The 17737-nt window shown below is 35.3% G+C and overlaps 1 protein-coding gene across 3 annotated transcripts in view; it reads right to left on the reverse strand.

Moving 5' to 3' along the window:
* The window catches only part of CUL2 (cullin 2), a 101664-nt gene that overhangs the window by 40716 nt on the left and 43211 nt on the right, over positions 1-17737 (reverse strand). For all 3 annotated transcript variants that reach the window (XM_059184247.1, XM_059184246.1, XM_059184248.1), the window contains exons 5-6: positions 14994-15099; positions 9077-9159 (exon numbers count right to left, since the gene is read on the reverse strand). In XM_059184247.1, the coding sequence (XP_059040230.1) occupies positions 9077-9159; positions 14994-15099 (189 nt within the window). The remainder of the gene's footprint in view (positions 1-9076; positions 9160-14993; positions 15100-17737) is intronic.

A 17737-nucleotide genomic window follows, 5' to 3' on the forward strand; every position in this document is an offset into this window, starting at 1 on the left:
TAAAATTTGTATGGAACCACAAAAGACCTTGAATAGCCAAAGCAATCTTGAGAAAGAACAAAGCTGAAGGTATCACAGTCCCAGATTTCAAGATAAACGAAAAAGTTGCAGTATTCAAGGTGTCTGGGTGGCTCAGTCAGTTAAGCATCCAACTCTTGATTTCAACTCAGGTCATGATCTCAGGGTCCTAGGATTGAACCCCACATCAGGTCCCCCACTCAACAGGGAGTCTGGTTATTTCCCTTTCCCTCTACCCTTTCCCCCACTTGCACATACTCTCTCTCTAAAATAAATAAATAAAATTTTTTTAAAAAGCAGTAGAAACCAAAACAGTATGGTACCGGCACAAAACACATAGATCTACAGAACACAATAAAGAGCCCACACTTCTATGGTCAATTAATCTATGTCAAAGGAAGCTAGAAGACACAATGGGGAAAAGACAGTCTCTTCAATAAATGGTGCTGGGAAAACTCGACAGCTATATGCAAATTAATGAAACTGGATCAGTTTCTTACACCATATATAAAAATAAACTCAGACTGGATTAAAGATCTAAATGTGAGACCCAAAACCACAAAACACCTAGAAGAAAATACTGGCAGGATCAGCCTTAGCAACAGATTTATGGATATGTCCTCAGGCAAGGGAAACAAAAGCAATAATAAACTACTGGGACTGTACCAAAATAAAAAGCTTTTACACAGCAAAGGAGACCATAAATAAAACAAAAAAGGCAACCCAGTGAATGGGAGTATTTGCAAATGATATATCCAATAAAGGGGCTAATATCCAGAATACATAAAGAATTTATACAATCAGGGCGCCTGGGTGGCTCAGTGGGTTAAGCCGCTGCCTTCGGCTCAGGTCATGATCTCAGGGTCCTGGGATCGAGTCCCGTATCGGGCTCTCTGCTCAGCAGGGAGCCTGCTTCACTCTCTCTCTCTCTCTGCCTGTCTCTCTGCCTACTTGTGATTTCTCTCTGTCAAATAAATAAATAAAATCTTAAAAAAAAAAAAAAAAGAATTGATACAATCAACATAAAAGAAAATACCCAAACAATTTAATTAAGAAATGGACTGAGGACCTGAATAGACATTTTTCCAAAGAGATACAAATGGCCAACAGACACATAAAGAGATGTTCAAATCACTAATCATCAGGGAGAAGCAAATCAAAACCACAATGAGGTATCACCTCACACTAGTCAGAATGGCTAGTATCCAAAAGACAAGAAAATAGTAACCATTGGTCAGGATGTGGAAGTCCTATGGGCTGTTGATGGGAATGCAAATTGATGGCAGCCACTGCAGAAAACAGAATGGATGTTACTTAGAAAATGAAAAAGAGAAATATCCTATAATCCAGTAATTTCACTACTGGATACTTATCTAGAGAAAATGCAAAGATGAATTCACAAAGATATATGCACCCCTGTATTTACTGCAACATTATTTACTATAGCCCAAAGAGGGAACCAACCAAAGCATCTACTGATAGAATGAATGGATAAAGATGCAGTAAACATACACAATAGATACTACTCAGCCATAAAAAAGAATGAAATCTTGTCATCTGCAACAACACGGATGGACCTAGAGGGTATTATGCTAAGTGAAATAAGTCAAACAGAAAAAGACAAATGCCACATGATTTCACTTAGACGTATAATCTATAAAACAAAGCAAATAACAACAACAACAAAAAAAACAGACTCAGACTCAACAAAAAAACAGAACAAACCGGTGGCTACTGGCAGGGATGTGGTTGGGGGGCATAGGTGAAGGGTATTAAGAGCTATAAACTTCCAGTTGTAAAATAAATAAGTCACAGAGATGAAAAGTACAGCATAGGAAATATAGTCTATAATATTAATAACATATGATGGTGTTACAGATGGTGACTATACTTGTGGTGAGCAGATGTATAATATTGCCAGATCACTATGTTGTACACCAGAAACAAATATAACAAAGTATGTCACCTATACTTCAGTAAGAGAAAACAAAGACAAAGGTTAATCTGTAAATGTGAAAAAAAAAAATTCTTCTTACAAAGAAACTCTAGACCCAGATGGTTTTGCAGGGAGTTTACTAAACACCAAAAAATGATCACCCCATGGTCATTAAAGAGGGCACGTGATGTAATGAGCGCTGGGTGTTATATATAAGACTGATGAGTCACTGAACCCTACCTATGAAACTAATAATACACTGTATGTTAATTAACGAATTTAAAGAAAATTTTTAAAAAAGATTACCCCAGTTACAACTCTTTTTTTTTTTTTTTTAAGATTTTATTTATTTATTTGTCAGAGAGAGAGAGGGAGAGAGCACGAGCACAGGCAGACAGAATTGCAGGCAGAGGCAGAGGGAGAAGCAGGCTCCCTGCTGAGCAAGGAGCCCGATGTGGGACTCGATCCCAGGACGCTGAAATCCTGACCTGAGCCGGAAGGCAGCTGCTTAACCAACTGAGCCACCAGGCGTCCCCCCAGTTACAACTCTTAAAACACTCTTTTCCTCAAAAGAAAAAGAGAAACAGCCCCAATCCATCCTACAAGGATGAGCCTGATACCAAACCCAAAGACATATGAGAAAGAATAGTTATAGGCTCATTCCATTCATGGATATACATTCAAAATTCTAAATAAAATATTATTTAGCAAATCAAATGCAAAAATGTTATAAAAGTTATTATAAACAACCACCAACCTGGGTTTTATTCTAGTTATATGAGGATAGTTTAATATTAAAAAATCCATAAATGTAACCCACCACTCTAACAGATTAATAGAAAAAAACATGACTGCTCAATACAAATAGAAATCATTTTATAAAACTCAATACCAAATTCAAATTAATTTAATCATTCTGATAAAGAGTATCTAATAAAAAAAATCAGAGGAAGCATCATTTTAAAAAAGGAAATGTTACATGTGTAATCTTTAAAATTAGGAATGAGACAAAGATGCTCATTACCCATCACCCCTCTTCAACACTGCTGTGGAGGTCCTGGTCATTGGGGGTGTGTGTATGTGCACAGGAAGCATGTGCACGCACACACACACACATGCACATACACACACACAAGAAATATAACTATCATTAACAGATTATGACTGCTTACATGGAAAGCACAAAAATAAGCACAAATTATTAGAAATGACACTTTTTTTTTTCTTGGAAATGAAGCTAGAAACGATGGAATTTAACAAGGTGGCTGACTATAAGATTTATATATTGAGTGTTGTATTTCAAAACACTAGCAGAAAACAAATAGAATGGCTAATTATACAGATAAACTTTTTGTAACAGTATCAGAGAATATGAAGTATCTTGAAATCAAACAAAAAGCATGAAGAATCTTTACAAATATATAAAAACTATTTAGGGGGTGCTAAATAGTTTTTAGCTCAGTGGCTAAAACTGAGTGGGTGGGTGGCTCAGTGGGGTAAAGCCTCTGCCTTCAGCTCAGGTCCCAGGGTCCTGGGATCAAGCCCCATATTGGGCTCTCTGCTCTGTAGGGAGCCTGCTTCCTCCTCTCTGTCTGCCTCTCTGCCTACTTGTGATCTCTGTCAAATAAATAAATAAAATCTTTTTAAAAAAGCTATTTAGGAGGTAATAGGAAGATTTAATAGGGATAACTTAATAGGAAGATTTAATGAAGATGTAAATTCTCGGGGCACCTCAGTGGCTCAGTGGGTTAAGCCTCTGCCTTTGATTCGGGTCATGATCCCAGGGTCCTGGGATCAAGCCCCGCATAGAGCTCTCTGCTCAGCGGGGAGCCTGCTTCCTCCTCTCTGCCTGTCAAATAAATAACTAAAATCTTAAAAAAAAAAAAAAAAAAGATGTAAATTCTCTCCAAACTAACTTATATCTTCAACTGAATTTCAATCCTACAGAAAATTTCTTCTAGGTAACTTATAATCACCTTTAAAAAAAGATGATTACAACCTATATATGAAAGAGTAAAGGACCAACTAAAAGCAAGAACACTTCTGGCTTATGGAGGGCAAATTTGTCTTACCAGATATCAAGATTTATTATGCTGTAATAATAAACACAGTGAGGTGTGGGCCCAAGGACAGACAAACAAACAAGTGGAATAGAGAAGAACCATGATAGGGAGCCACACTTGTAGGAAACTTTGGTATCTAATAGGGCATGATGTTAGAATAATGGTTAAAGTAGGAAGAATTTAAAAAACAAAAAACCAGGAGCTATGAAGTTAAAAAATTTTTTTTCCATTTGTCACTTGTCTTTGTTTATGATTATACAACAGAGAGTGGATGCTAAAAAGTCATGACTGCTTTGCTGCTGAGTTGTAATTTCAGAATAAATAAAAACTTTTCCGATTCAACAAATACTAAGCATAGAAACTTATTTCAGATTATAATTTGCTAAATGGTTTTCTTGGGGATAAAGGAGTCTACCATATAAATGCTAAAGCAGCTCTTCTGATCCTAGGAATCCATAAACCTTCTAAAAAGTATATAAAGGGTGCCTGGGTGGCTCAGCTGGTTGAGCATCTGCCTTCGACTCAGATCATAATCCCAAGGTCCTGGGATTGAGCCCCACATCGGGCTCCCTGCTTGGCGGGGAGTCTGCTTCTCTCTCTCCCTCTACTGTTCCCCCTGCCTGTGCTCTTGCTCTGTCAAATAAATAAAATCTTTACAAAAATACAAATAAAAGTACAAAAAGAATGTAAAGTTCTGAGTGCATATACATATTAAGTATTTTTATGTGGGGAGGCTCCAGAGTTTGCATTATCTTCCTAAAGGACCATAAAGATTCCACACACACGCACACACAAATAAATAAAAACCACTATAGTTAAGTAAACAAATATTTAGGTATAATAAATTATCATCAGTAGATACTTGGGAAGAGAAAAAAGTTTCAGCTAAAAGGAAGAAAACGGATATTCACATTTTATGTGCCAATTAAACTTTAAAAATATATTTTTAAATTCTGAAATAATTATAGATTCATAGGAAGTTGCCAACATAATACAGAGTGGTCCTGAAAACATTCATCCAGTTTTCTCCAGTGGTAACATCCTTCATGATTATGATACATCAATCACAGGAAATCAACATGGATACAACCTATAGACCTTACTCAGATTTTTTACCTTATTTAGTTTTTATACACAATCATTTGTTTTTTTTATACACAGTCATTTGTTTGTATATATGTAATTCTATGCAATTTTATCACATACCTAATACTGCCACTATATTCAAGATACACAACTACTTTATAACCATAACACAACTCCCTCATACTACCACATTATAGTCTCACACCAACCACTAATCTGTTCTAGTTTTTAAGAAAAACATATTTTTAAGTATTCTTAATATTTACATAAACTCCCTAAGTGCATGTACATATGTGTATATTATATGTAATATATGTGTATATACATACACACATCCATATAAATATATGTACACACATATATATGTGCATATATACAATCTTAAATGCACAGATAATTTCTATTAGAAAATACTTTAAATCCTTAATAGGGATTTGCTTCAAATAACAGAACTGAAGGCATCAAGGGAAAAGTAAAAGTCTTTTAATTCCTCTTTTTAACCTTCTATACATTTTTAATTGTATACAATCAACACATTTTACTTTTATAATTTTTTTTTTTTGTAGAAAGATAATGTTTTTTTTTTTTTAAGATTTTATTTATTTATTTGACGGAGAGAGATCACAAGTAGACAGAGAGGCAGGCAGAGAGAGAGAGAGAGGGAAGCAGGCTCCCTGCTGAGCAGAGAGCCCGATGTGGGCCTCGATCCCAGGACCCTGAGATCATGACCTGAGCTGAAGGCAGCGGCTTAACCCACTGAGTCACCCAGGCGCCCGAAAGATAATGCTTTTAAACATCCTTTGTGTAAGCTTGATTTTCAGTGGCCAGATTTGAGAAACCACAAGTTCACAGTAATGCCCTTTAGACACTTGTAGAGAATATCTAGCAACCTAGGGATGAAAGCAGGGAAAGGAAATTGTGAATGAACTGACAGGAAATCAAATTTGTAATATGCTCTGCTAGATCCCAGATTTTATTCTGTAAGTTTGGTGGACCTCTTTCCACAAAGACGTTATAGGTACACATAGTAAAATACTTCTCTGTTAGCAGCAGTGGCAATGAGATGCAACTTCAACAAACCACTGCTAAGAATATGTAATATATGGGTAAGACCACAACTCAAGGATCAGAATTACCGGTCTTCTGATTCTCATTAAGCCATATACTAGATATGTGACCTGAGTAAGCTAACTATTTTCTTCAAGCCTCAATTTCCCCATTTGTAAAATGAGCCTATGACAATATTCACCATCATTACAAGGGTCAGCCAGTTTTACCAATGGGGAATACCTACCAGAACCACTTGTCCGTGTAATGGAAGTTATAAGCCTTATTATCTTTAACGATAATGGATAAATAGATACTAAAGCAATGCAGTGAAAATACCCAAATTGGAAGTTTGTAGACATGGAATCTTTTTCCTTAGGTATTTCAAATTCAGCAAGTCATTTCTACTTATTGAAGTTCAATTTATTTACTTATAAATAAAACTTGCCCTGCTTTCTTATGATCAAATAAAGAACTATGTGTGAAATTACGAGAATATTCAAAGCATTATAAAACTAAAATGTATATAAAAGCCAAAGTACTAGAACTAGGAATGGAAGAAATGTTCTGTGAATTTAAAAGACAGGCATAGGGGTGCGTGGTGGCTCAGTCATTAAGCATCTGCCTTCAACTCAGGTCATGGATCCAGATTCCTAGGATCAAGCCCCACATCAAGCTCCCTGCTCAAGGAGAAGCCTGCTTCTCCCTCTCCCAGTCCCCCTGCTTGTGTTCCCTCTCTTGCTGTCTCTCTCTGTCAAATAAATAAATAAAATCTTTAAGAAATAAAAAAAAAGGGGCGCCTGGGTGGCTCAGTCAGTTAAGCGGCTGCCTTTGGCTCAGGTCATGATCCCAGGGTCCTGTGATGGACCCTCATATTGGTCTCCCTGCTCGGTGGAGAGTCTGCTTCTCCCCCTCCTTCTGCCTGCTGCTCTGCATACTTGTACTCTCTCTCTCTGTCAAATAAATAAAATCTTTTTAAAAATAAATAAATAAAAAATAATTTAAAAATTTAAGAAAGAAAAAACTAACAGACACTTTAGAATTAGCTGAAGCCATATTTGAATCCCTGGAAGTAAGAAGATGGGGCTGGAGTCAAATTAGCTTTGTTAGGGCACCACCGACATCTTCATTTGTAAAATGGTCATGGAAGTAGCACCAACATCCCAGAGTTGTAAGGATCAAATAGGATAATGCAGGTAAAGCTTTTAGAACACTTCTTGACACATAGCTCCCATATTTTATTATTATTGTTGTTATTGTTATGCCTTAGTTTCCTTAGCTGTAAAATGTGGGGTAATACCTACTTAATAGAGTATACAAGAAAAATAAATAAAATATTAGTAGGGCATTCAAATAATACTTTCATGGAAGCTGACTATAACAACAAAATTAAGACACGTTGTCCTAATATCTCTAATCAAATAATCTGTCTTTTCCAGAACATCCTGTATTGTTGTATTATTTTTTAACTTTAATTTTATTATTATTTTATTACTCTTCTATTATTTTTCATACACAGATTTTCTTTCATTTTTCATCAAATTCATTTTTAACAAACTAACAATCACACTTCAGAAAATTTACTAGGTTGGGCAAATTTACTAGGTTTTCTATGGGAGGAGCCCATAGAAAAAACAATGATTTCCTTGTTTTCCCTCACATAAAAAACTCGTATTAAGGAAAGCATTTTCAGATGGAGTGGCCATTATCATACATATCAAACATATTAAAAGAGACATTTCAAAAAACTGCATTTAGAAAATTTTAACAGTATTTTCAATAAACTTAATGTAAAATAGCTGAATTCCAAGTCAAGAAACAAGTTACTACTTCACAACAAAATAAATACATTAGAACCTACAAATATTACTGGGAGTGTTCTTTCAGTTAATTATGGTTTAGTAAAGAAAAGAGAAAAATAAAAAATGTCCCACCCTACTGCTTCACTATCCTTTTTTCTCCATCTCCCTATCTTTGGATAAAATGGAATCATTAAAAGGACAAGTAACAGTTTTTTAAAACCAAGTTACTAATTGCTATCATCTACTTTCTACTATTTAGTATTAACATTAAATTTTAAAATATTCCCCTATCCTCTTTGGTGGCTTGTTTTTTTGTTTCTGTTTGTTTGGTTTTTTTAATGTCCTATGAGGAGCCCATAGAAAAAACAATGATTTCCTTGTTTTCCCTCACATAAAAAACTCGTATTAAGGAAAGCATTTTCAGATGGAGTGGCCATTATCATACTGCAATTCACTGGTCTAGATAACTCCTATAACATCAGTTCCAGTAAAATGACATTTATTTTACACACACCTGTATGACTGACTTTTAGTTCTTCTAATTACCCAAAAGTGAAGTCCAGTAAGAATTTTTTAGGATGTTCTACTCTGGACTCTGCAGGAAAACTTACTCTCTTAAATTCTATTCACACAGAAATTAGGTAAAGAGTCCACCATGCTGGGCCATGAATAGAATGCAAAGCCATTTTCCCACAAACAAACCTCACATACAGGCAAGTTACTAATTTAACACTGGAACTAAGAGGTAATCTGTTTTCCCAAATAGGTTATCCTTATTAAGAGTTAAACTGAAAGAATATGTCAAAACAATTCAGCTATGCCCTAGAAGATCTAAGAGGTAGATCAACAACAAAGGACATGTCACTTTCTTCAACAACAAATAACATGTCACTTTCTTTCAGGGACTTACTTATTTACTAAGCATTTTGGGCTAATGACCAAAGACCTGTCAAAAAAAAAGATTATAAAACAATTTTAAAATATTGGCATTAAGATGGAAAATGAGGCTTCTTTAAGTAAACCAAGGCCTGCGTCTAGTTAACTGCCATGCAAGTGTACACTATATAAAACCGTTTCAAAAAGGAAAATAGAATTGACTCAAGAAGACAAATGTCAGTACTCACTTTTTTATTTCTCGGAGCAACATTCGGATAAGGATGGTCTGAAGTGGTTCAACCATCAATTTTCTCCACATATCCAATGCTAGCTGCCAGGAAAAATAATCAAGGATGAATTACCTATCATTTGTTTTTAACATTTACTAAAATGTTGCAAGACTTTTTAAAGCAAAAAGACACATCAAGTATTTAAAACTAATATTTCAAAAGTCAAATGAAAATTGAATATACATAAAAAACAAATTTCTAATTTAAACTAAAAATGAGTATCAAACTTGTACAAAAAACAGAATTAAGGTTTGAACTAACTGAATCTGAATTGAATTTAACTGAATTAACTGAAAATCTTAAAGAAATACTTGATTTGATTTTTATAAATCATAATTTATTGATTGTTAAATGCCTGATATTATGGAAAGGTTGTAAAAATGCTAAGATTAAGAGAAACGAAGGAATTATGTTAAAGTAATTTGGCTGTTGGCTGATGTTTTTTTTTTTTTTTTTTGGTCAGGGATAGAGGGAGAGAGCAAGAGCGAGCACAGGCAGACAGAGAGGCAGGCAGAGGCAGAGGGAGAAGCAGGCTCCCTGCCGAGCAAGGAGCCCAACGTGGGACTTGATCCCAGGACGCTGGGATCATGATGACCTGAGCCGAAGGCAGCTGCCTAACCAACTGAGCCACCCAGGCGTCCCATGTTGGCTGATTTTTAAAATTATAAAACCTCTCATACAAACATAAAGGGTAAGTCAATTAAAAGAATAATAAAATACATTCCTGTACTCACAACCCAGTTTAAGAAACACAACTTCCCTATTACCAGTGCTCTGAATGTCCTCCTACCTTCCCCTCAGATGTTCCCACAACCCAGAATATTATGTAAAATCATTCCCTTGCCTATAATTCTACCAAATGTGTACATATCCCCACAATTTTTTAAAATTTTAAGTCCCGTATAGTTAACACACAGCACTAATTTCAGGTGTACAACATTGTGATTCAACAATTCTAAATATTACTCAGTGCTCATCAAGATAAATGTATTTTTAATACCCTTAACCTATTTCACCCATCCCCTCACCCACTTCCCCTCTGGGGAGTGAATGAACATTAGTTCATTCCCTATAATTAAATCTGGTTTTTTTTTGCTTTTGTTTTTTTTCTCTGACTTAACATGGCATTATATACTCTAGATCCATGTTGTTGCAAATGACAAGATTCGTTTCTTCTATGGCTGAGTAATATCCCTTTGTAGATATAGACTACATCCTCTTTATTCATACATCTATCAATGGACACCTGGGCTACCTGCATAATTTATATTGTAAATTATGTAAATAATTTGGTACAATATACACAGGGGTGCATATGTTTTTACAAATTCATGTTTTCATTTTCTTTGAGTAAATACCCAGTAGTAGAATTACTGCATTATAGGATATTTCTATTTTTCATTTTTTGAGTAATATCCATTCTGTTTTCCATAGTAGTGGCCATCAATTTACATTCCCACCAACAGCCCATGAGGGTTCCCTTCCACATCCTCATCAAAACTTGCTATTTCTTGTCTTTTGGCTACTAGCCATTCTGACTAGTGTGAGGTGATATCTCATTGTGGTTTTGACTTGCATTTCCCTGATTATTAGTGATTTGAGCATCTCTTCATGTGTCTGTTGGTCATTTGTATCTCTTCTTTGGAAAAAGAAAAATGTCTATTCGGGTCCTCGGCTCATTTCTTAATCCAATCATTTGGGTTTTTTAATGTTGATTGTATAAATTCTTTACATTCTGGATACTAACCCCTTATTTGATGCCATTTGCAAATATTTTCTCCCATTCACTGGGTTGCCTTGTTTTATTGATGGTCTCCATTGCTGAGGAAAGGCTTTTTAATGTTGGCGTAGTCCCAATAGTTTAATATTGCTTTTGCTTCCCTTGTCTGAGGAAATACATTCATAAATATGTTGCTAAGGATGATGTCCAAAAGAATACTACCTACATTTTCTTTTAGACATTTTATGGTTTCATGTCTCACTTTTAGATCTTTAACCCACTTTAAGTTGATTTTTGTGTATGATATAAGAAAGGAGTTGTTCCATTCATTTGCACGTAGTTGCGCAGTTTTCCCAACCCCATTTGCTGAATAGAGTGTTCTGCATTGCATATTCTAGCCTCCTTTCTCATACATTAACTGACCATAAAAGCATGGGTTTGTATGCATGGTACTTTATCTTGTTCCACTGATCTATGTGTCTATTTCTGTGTTAGTAACATTCTGTTTTGATTACTACAGCTTGTGAGGTAGTTTGACATCCAGAATTGTAATACCTTCAGTTTTGTTCTTCTTTCTCAGGACAGATTAGGCTATTTCAGGTCTTCAGTGGTTCCATACAAATTCAAGGTCTGTGAAAAATGCTATTTGTATTTTGATAGGGATTACAATGAATTTATAGATTGTTTTGGTATATCCTTGTGTTTTTAACTGGCATCTTCTTGTTTGAGGCTGGGTATCTTTTCATACGTTTATTGTATATCTTAGTTTTTTTCTGTGAAATGCCAATTCATCTCTTTTGCCCATCATTCAGTTGTATTTATCTTGTTCTTAATAAAAACTAGGAGTTCTTCATCTATTATAGAAATTAAACCCTTCACAGTTTTATATATTACAGACATAGTTTGTGACTTGATTTGAGTTCCTTTACAGTGTTTTTTTGAGTAAAAATAAATTATATTTTAATGTCTCAAAGTTATCAATCTTTTCCTTTATTGTCTGTATTTTTCTTGTCTTTTAAGAACCTCCTTACCCTAATGTCAGGGATGTGTGTGCTCTTATATTTCCTTCCAAAAGTTTTTATGTTTTGCCTTTCATATTTGAACTTCAATATATTTTTCCCATAAAGAGTATAAATTATTCCTGTATCAAAAATTGATTGCTCCTCTGTTTCCAACATAATTGCATCTATACAGCTATTAGTCTGGTTTTAGCCTCTTTATTCTATTTCCCTGGGGTAACCTTATTCTGATCAATTGGTAATTCCATTTCAAATAAGTAAAAGCATCTGCCATCCCACAGGGTCCATTCTTCAAGTTTTCCCTTATTTTTTGTTTTTTAAATTGCACAAACAGGGAAAAAGGTGATACAAAAGAAAATGAGATGTTATAGCTACAGTAGGAGAACAAACTAAGAAACCTTTTGAAAGCAAACTGAGGGGCTATCAAAATTCAGTGTGTGCTTGGACCCAGAAAATCCACTTTGGGTACTCACTCTAAGAAAATTTCTGCTCATGTACAAAGATTTATATATAAATGTTAACTCCTTAAGCATGAAGATTTGTGTCTACTTTGTTCACTACTGTATTCTCAGCATACAGAAAAGTGCCTAGGACACAGAGGGATTAAAAATATATTTAATAAATGAATAAATGAACAATGATATTCACAGCAGTATTGTTTATTACAACAAAGAACTGAACACTAAGAAAAATAGTTTAATAAATGATTAAGAAATTATTCTATATCCCTACTATAGAATACTGAACTCTCAGAAAAATAAACTTATGTGCAAAGAACTAGACACATTAACCAAAAAACAAAACAAAACAGGCAAGAAATACAAGTTGCAAGATATATGGTATGCTATCATTAGGGTACATAGGATATGATACCATTAATGTTTAAAATACAAAATTAAACCATTACATGCATAGTATAAGTTTTTATATATAAATGCACAAGCAAAATTCAGGGAAGACATTGTTTATGGTGATTTCCTCTGAAGAGTGAGCTTGATAGTGTTGGTGATAAGGGACAATTATTAAAATATTCACTTATAATCCTACAAACTAAAGCAATTATTATTTCCCACTGAACTGTTACTCTACATCCTTTTTCCCTTATAGTTTTATTCCTATTAATGTACTGTGTCCAAATTTTTTCATTAAATATTTTCGCCTTTATTAAGTTCCTATGAACTATTTTTTGCCTTCATAACAAAATTGTACTGTACGTATTCATCTATGTATGGTTTTTACTATTGGATATTAGACATTTAGACTGCCTATCCATTAGTCACCCTTATTATTAACAATGATCGCAAGGAATACTTTTTTTTAAAAGATTTTATTTATTTATTTATTTGACAGAGAGAGAAAGTGTGTGAGCATAAGCAGGGGGAGCAGCAGGTAGAGGGAGAGGGAGAAGCAGGCTCCCTGAGAGCAGATGCAGGGCTCGATCCCAGAACCTTGGGATCATGACCTGACCTGAAGGCAGATGCTTAACCAACTGAGCCATCCAGGTGCCCCACAAGGAATACTCCTAAGTATTCAAACTTTTTCCCCCATTATTTATTATTTTCACAGTACAGATTACCAGATATGGGACTATCTGGTTAACAGTACTGCACATTTTAAAGTCTACTGAAAGACAATGACAGGGGTGCATGGGTGGCTCAGTCGTTAAGGGTCTGCCTTCAACTCAGGTCATGATCCCAGGGTTCTGGGATCGAGCCCCACATTGGGTTCCCTGCTCAGCAAGAAGTTTTCTCCTTCTTCTCCCACTCCCCTTGCTTGTGTTCCCTCTCTCACTGTGTCTCCCTCCCTCTCTCTCTCTCTCTCTCTCTGTCAAATAAACAAACAAACAAATAAATAAATAAATAAAATCTTTTAAAAAAAGATAATGACGAATTTCTTTCCAACATGATTATTCTAAGTAAAATTTGTACTAATGCCACATCTTAGCTGTTTATTTCTTTCATTAACTCACCACAATTTCACATTAATTTCTGTACTTATCTGGCATGATAAGTACATGAGGACAGAGACCTTCTGCCTGTTCACCACTGCATCATCAGTGTGTGACTACTCAATAAATACATCTTTATTGATTGATGATGATTTACTGACTGATGAATAAACAAATACTGTACTGGAGTATTTCTTTTACAACCAATGTATGTTTTCTGTAACTTTCCACATTTAAATTTACATTTTACCTCAAGAATCTGAAAGAAATACCTGACCTCCATGCTTCATTGTTTTATTCTGAACTTCTTTAATTACTTTTTAAATTAAAATAAATATGTTATATCCATAAATCTGTATTTCTTCTCTTTTAGGATCTCTTTTAAGCCTAGGACCTTTGCACTTTTTATTTATTTATTTATTTATTTATTTATTTATTTAAAAGATTTATTTATTTATTTATTTATTTGAGAGAGAGAGACAGTGAGAGAGCATGAGCGAGGAGAAGGTCAGAGAGAGAAGCAGACTCCCCGTGGAGCTGGGAGCCCGATGTGGGACTCGATCCCGGGACTCCAGGATCATGACCTGAGCTGAAGGCAGTCGTCCAACCAACTGAGCCACCCAGGCGTCCCTGCACTTTTTTTTTAAAGAGAGGGAGCATGCAGGACATGAAATGGGGGGAGGGCCAAAAGAAGAGGGGGAGAGAGAGAGAAAATCCTATGCAGGCTCCACATCCAGCATGGAGCCTGACACAGGGCTCAACTCCACAACCCTGAGATCATGACCTGAGCTAAAATCAAGAGTCAGATGCTCAACCAACTAAACCATCCAGACGCCTTGACCTTCACACTTTTTAACTACAACAATCTCAAGAGTATGTTCTAAATACTCTTGGAAAATATTTTCTTAAAGACTTTTTATGAATTTTTCACATAGTGAAACTATTAAACTGTCATTTATTCATCTATTTTTAATTTTTAAAATAATACTAATTATATCTCTTCCGTTCTCATCCATGTAAAGATTCTTAGGAAATCGTTGCAGTATTTTATTAACATTTATGATGTTTTAAATCTTGACAATTTTAAGACAGTCAACATTGTATCCTTAAAATAAAGGAAAATCAAATTCCCGCAATATATATATTAAAACACTCTCACATCTGCCATTCAGGTAAAGAATTTCCTACCTCTCCTATTTCCATAAGTGGTTCATTCATATCTACACCACCATAGCCATACTGAAGGTCAGCTTCTGTCAATTTATTCTTTTTAATAAACTGTGTGTTGAGATACCTGAAAAACAAATATAGTACCATGGACATTATATTAAAATCAGGAGGAAAACAATTAACTTGCAACTTGAAAATAGCAATTTTAGGGTTATATAAATCAACTATAGAAGAGTGTGGTAACATATCCAAAGAAATTATGCAGAAGTAAGAAATACAATTTAAAAGGATCAAAAGTATCAGCCAAAGGCTAAGAGCAAAAGAATAACCTCTAGAGTAGTAGAGGAAAAGCCTATTACTTCAGTCTCACTTTTAAAAACTCAAGGGTTTTGCTCTAAAAATTTCCAGTACTCATATAACCCAACAGCTAGTACCCAAGGTGCTTCTACAATCCTTCTGCATATAATTTTCACATTCCCAGATTCTTCTTGGTAAGTCAGGATAGTTCACTTCGCAAGGAATTAAACAAAGAAATAGTTAAAGGTAAAACTCAAGTCCGTTCTTCAATTTATATCTATCACCAGGAAAAGATGTAACTTTTCATTTTTAAACAACAACAAAAAGAGATCACAATTAGTAGGTAAGAAAATAAAATAGACTGTTATATACAGTAAGAAGTATGGGCAAAACTGACAAATGTAAAATCACTTCGTCCACCCAGAGGAAAACAGCTTTATAATGTCTCAACACATTCTAAGACTAATAGCTGTATTGAACTCCACAAATTATTGAGTTGAATATAGAGTTCTTTATAGGAAATAAAATGTGTAGAAAGGGCTCAAAATGTTATTGCACTCACTTTTCGCAATCTTAGATTTCACTATAATGCCTATAATGCTCACCACCTAAAAATACTGATTTGAAAGGTTCTGCCATGTGTAAATAGCTATAGACAACACAAATAGGCAATAACCACAAACTCTCTAAAGTGAAACACTTTCTAGCTTTCACTGCATCAAAATGAGAAGTCTACTTCATGTCTGCAGACAAATGAAACTGGAAACAAAGACAACAAAAGTTTCAACTGCATAACTTCACAAACAACTCTAGGAGACAATGAAAAACACAATTCCTGGAATTAACGCCAAAGCTGTATAGATACAACCACTTACACAAGTTGCATTCCGACACCAACTGACTACAAGCCTCTAAACTCCAAGGCTTAAAACCCTGGTAACTCCCTTGGACATCTTAGTCTCTTCTACCCATGTTACAATGTCCTATTACATTTTTCCTCCAAAATGCCAATTCATCCTTCCTCCCATCCTCTCCAGTAGTACATCCTCCTAATTTCATGTTGGGTTTTCAACCATGCCTTTCATCTGAAGAAAGGGAACAGGAATGAGACAGAAATAAGAGCTAAAGAGAGAACATCTGGGCTACCTGGCCTCAAACAGGAATATATAAATTGAAGAGATATTTTAACCTCTGACCTCTGTCATTCAGGTCTCAGCTCAGACACACTTCTCTCAGGCCTGACCTGAAACCAAGCCAAATGAACTTTAACTTCTACTCCGATTTAAATAACTATATATAACTGTTTTATATTCTTCACGGTACTTACTACTTTGTGAAATAAATCCAATTCTTTCATTTGCTTACTTGCTCTGTACATCTGTCGCCTCTCCAGAATATAAGAACTACAAAGCAAAGACCTTGCTTACACAGCATCCAGAACCAGTGGCAGGTAAATATGAAGTCCTCAAAAAATACTTCCTTGATGAATTACTGAATACATAAATGGACAAAATTCCAGACAGCAGGGATAATAAAAGCTAATATTAGAATACAAACTTAGAAAAGCAGCCTGGAGCCAGATCATAAAAACACAAATGCCAGGAAATAAAAGTAATCACTAACATTTACTGAGCTCGTGTCACATGTCAGGCATACCCATAAGCATTTTATATGGCTGCATACTATGAGCTAGATAAAGTGTGGTATTATCATAAGATCCTCCTTTTATATGTAAGAAAACTGCAGCTTAGAAAGCTTAAAGAACTTGCCGATGGTAAATCTGCTAGCAAGTGGCAGAGCTGGCACAGAAATTTCACAAGTTCTCCCTCACTCATTCAACAAGTAATGACCAAGCATGAATTCTAAATCAGGTAGTGTGCCAGGCCCCAGGGACAGAAAGATGAAAAACAAAAATGTGGGCTTCCTGCACAGAGTTTACACATCTGGTAGAATATACAAACGTAAACAAATATAATATTTCAACAGTGACATGTGTTCCCTGAGTAGTGGGACTTTGTCATATCTTTACCATTTATATGTACCTTCCTTTATGCATCCTTCGCACCAAACCAAGTTTGTCGCACCAAACCAACACCAAAAAAGTTTCTTTTTTGGTCTGTGGTACCATGCCATTCCAGTAATCTCACTAAGAGATTAGAAACATTTACCTCTCTTCCTTCCATTTCACTCCTTTAATCAGCTGCTTTTCATGTCCTCTGAAACTGCTACTCACACTCTCCCATTACTTTCCTTCTCTCTTCCAATGCCTCTCTGCTTGGATCATGTGCAACACTCCCATGACTGGTCTCTACTTCCTGTTTCTGCCATCTCCAATTCATCTAAAAATTACTCACCTATTCAGAATCCTGAGTAGCTCCTTTATACCTACAGAGTAAGTATAAACTTCTTAGGATAGCGGTTTGTTAATGCTGAACGACCAGCTGCTAGATCTGCAGAGGTCAGGA

Source organism: Mustela lutreola, chromosome 8 (assembly GCF_030435805.1).
Source record: "Mustela lutreola isolate mMusLut2 chromosome 8, mMusLut2.pri, whole genome shotgun sequence".
NCBI lineage: Eukaryota > Metazoa > Chordata > Mammalia > Carnivora > Mustelidae > Mustela > Mustela lutreola.